This window comes from Penaeus monodon, chromosome 22, assembly GCF_015228065.2.
Source record: "Penaeus monodon isolate SGIC_2016 chromosome 22, NSTDA_Pmon_1, whole genome shotgun sequence".
Classification (NCBI taxonomy): domain Eukaryota; kingdom Metazoa; phylum Arthropoda; class Malacostraca; order Decapoda; family Penaeidae; genus Penaeus; species Penaeus monodon.
This window is the reverse complement of record NC_051407.1, coordinates 25,721,374-25,723,167: the sequence shown is the minus strand read 5'-3', so window position 1 is coordinate 25,723,167 and position 1,794 is coordinate 25,721,374. Positions and strand designations below refer to the sequence as shown.

The 1,794-nt window shown below is 37.8% G+C and overlaps 1 protein-coding gene across 1 annotated transcript in view; it reads right to left on the bottom strand.

Moving 5' to 3' along the window:
* Positions 1 to 1,794, bottom strand: part of LOC119587377 (dedicator of cytokinesis protein 4-like) — a 46,579-nt gene continuing 44,785 nt past the window's right edge. Inside the window, exons 39-40 of the mRNA XM_037936121.1 lie at positions 973 to 1,070; positions 1 to 623 (exon numbers count right to left, since the gene is read on the bottom strand). Coding sequence (XP_037792049.1) covers positions 261 to 623; positions 973 to 1,070 — 461 coding nt within the window. The 3' untranslated portion in view covers positions 1 to 260. The remainder of the gene's footprint in view (positions 624 to 972; positions 1,071 to 1,794) is intronic.

Here is a 1,794-nt window from a genome sequence, read left to right as displayed (position 1 = left end):
ACTTAAGTATGTCTAAATTATTCTTATTTAGATTTAAATTTATAACAAATAATGGAATTCATGAAATTTTATGTGAACAATAACGTTTTACTATAATTGTACCCAAATATGCATGCCTAAATAAATATACCATATCTGGGTTTAAAAACAAATTACACAGTTGAAAAGAAAACAGAATTATGTGAGTAATTCCAAAAAGAAACCATACCAACACATCAAAATGCGAACACCAGCACTTCTAGGGAAAAGCACAAGAAGATTCAGGAAGATGGTGGAGGATATGGCTGAAGTCGAGGAGGCACGGAATAGTTCTCGTGAAGACTGGGATGCGTATTTTCTATATCACCTATGTATATATTAGTTGGTGTGGTAGGTGTTAAGTCATCACCAGAAGTGTTGAGGGTGAAGCTTGAGGGTGGTGACAGTGGAGTGAGTGGGGTAGAAGTTGACTTGGGAGGTATAGGTGGTGGTGGGGGAGTGCGGTGGTTACGCGGTGAGAGCAACGGAGGGGTGCCAGGGGTGGAGGCAGGAAAGCCGTTACTGAGGCCACCGCCGCTACTGCTGCTTCCATCCACACCATCACCCAGGAGCTGATCAGACCCAAACATGGCAGGCGACGAGCACTGTACAAAGTTATGTTGTGGTGATAAATAACAATGGAGGAGAAAAAGGAAAATGTGCATACTGTACTTCAGAATACTATGAATGAACTCCATTTCTGTCACAAACTACATGGCCTGCACTCCAGCAATCTCTATGTACAGTTAATCTAAAAAAAAAAAAACACACTGATTCCAAAGAGGCCTCAAGCAACATTTCTGTGTCACAAATTACATGAAGCTAAAAAAGTAGAATTTCTTGTAGCACCATCATACAATGAAAAGAGTTATCAGGAGCTTCCTTCCTACATCAACTACATCACTCGGACAAACTATTGATCTTGTCCCCCATGTTGAAACTGGCGGCACGTACCTTCTTGCCCATCCTCTTGGGGAGAACCGGAGGAGGAGCGTCTTCCTCTCCCCCAAGGCTAACTGAACGAGTCTGTCTTTCGTTGCCTGGAAAATGATCTACGTAAAGTGACATAAATAGTCTTCTCATTTTACCTTCGAGGCATATTTGTGGCAGTTCACAAATATGCCCAAAAAATCATTAAAATATTCAGCAAATCCATATTTTCCATGTAAACCATTTTTAGTTGCAAATATCTCTTATTTCAATATAGGTTACCAGATAAATTAATATACAAATTCATAATGGACAAAAAATACAGTGGTAATTATTTATTTCAACATTTGTATCTGGTATTGCCTCTTACTATCATTGGTTAAGACACAAGTTCTCTAATTGGGGGGAGATTCTAAGAGTACTTGTTTTCTCTAACACATCAAACAGTTAGAGAAATTTCACTTGTCCTATTGTATTTTTCAACAATATATTAATGTAAATTTGTTTTGCACAATAATTTTCATGTAGACTGAGCTTTGAGATGTGCTTTATCACTGAATTTACCTCATATCAAGCTGGATGAATGAAAGTGGTCATCCATGCCATTTGTTTGTAATAAATGAGGCTTCGTGACTGACACTGACTATAAATGGAGAGCAGCAAATGAGAGGCTTCAGAGATAACAGCCACAAGGAAGTTAAGATCCCCATAATGGGAGAGAGAAGTGAAAAAGTTTGCATCAAATTAGATTAGAAAAACCTTTCTAAGAGGTTCAGAAATATAAGACAGTAAAAATAAGTAAGTAATAATTTTCAGAATGAAGAAAAAACGTATTATAACTCTCAA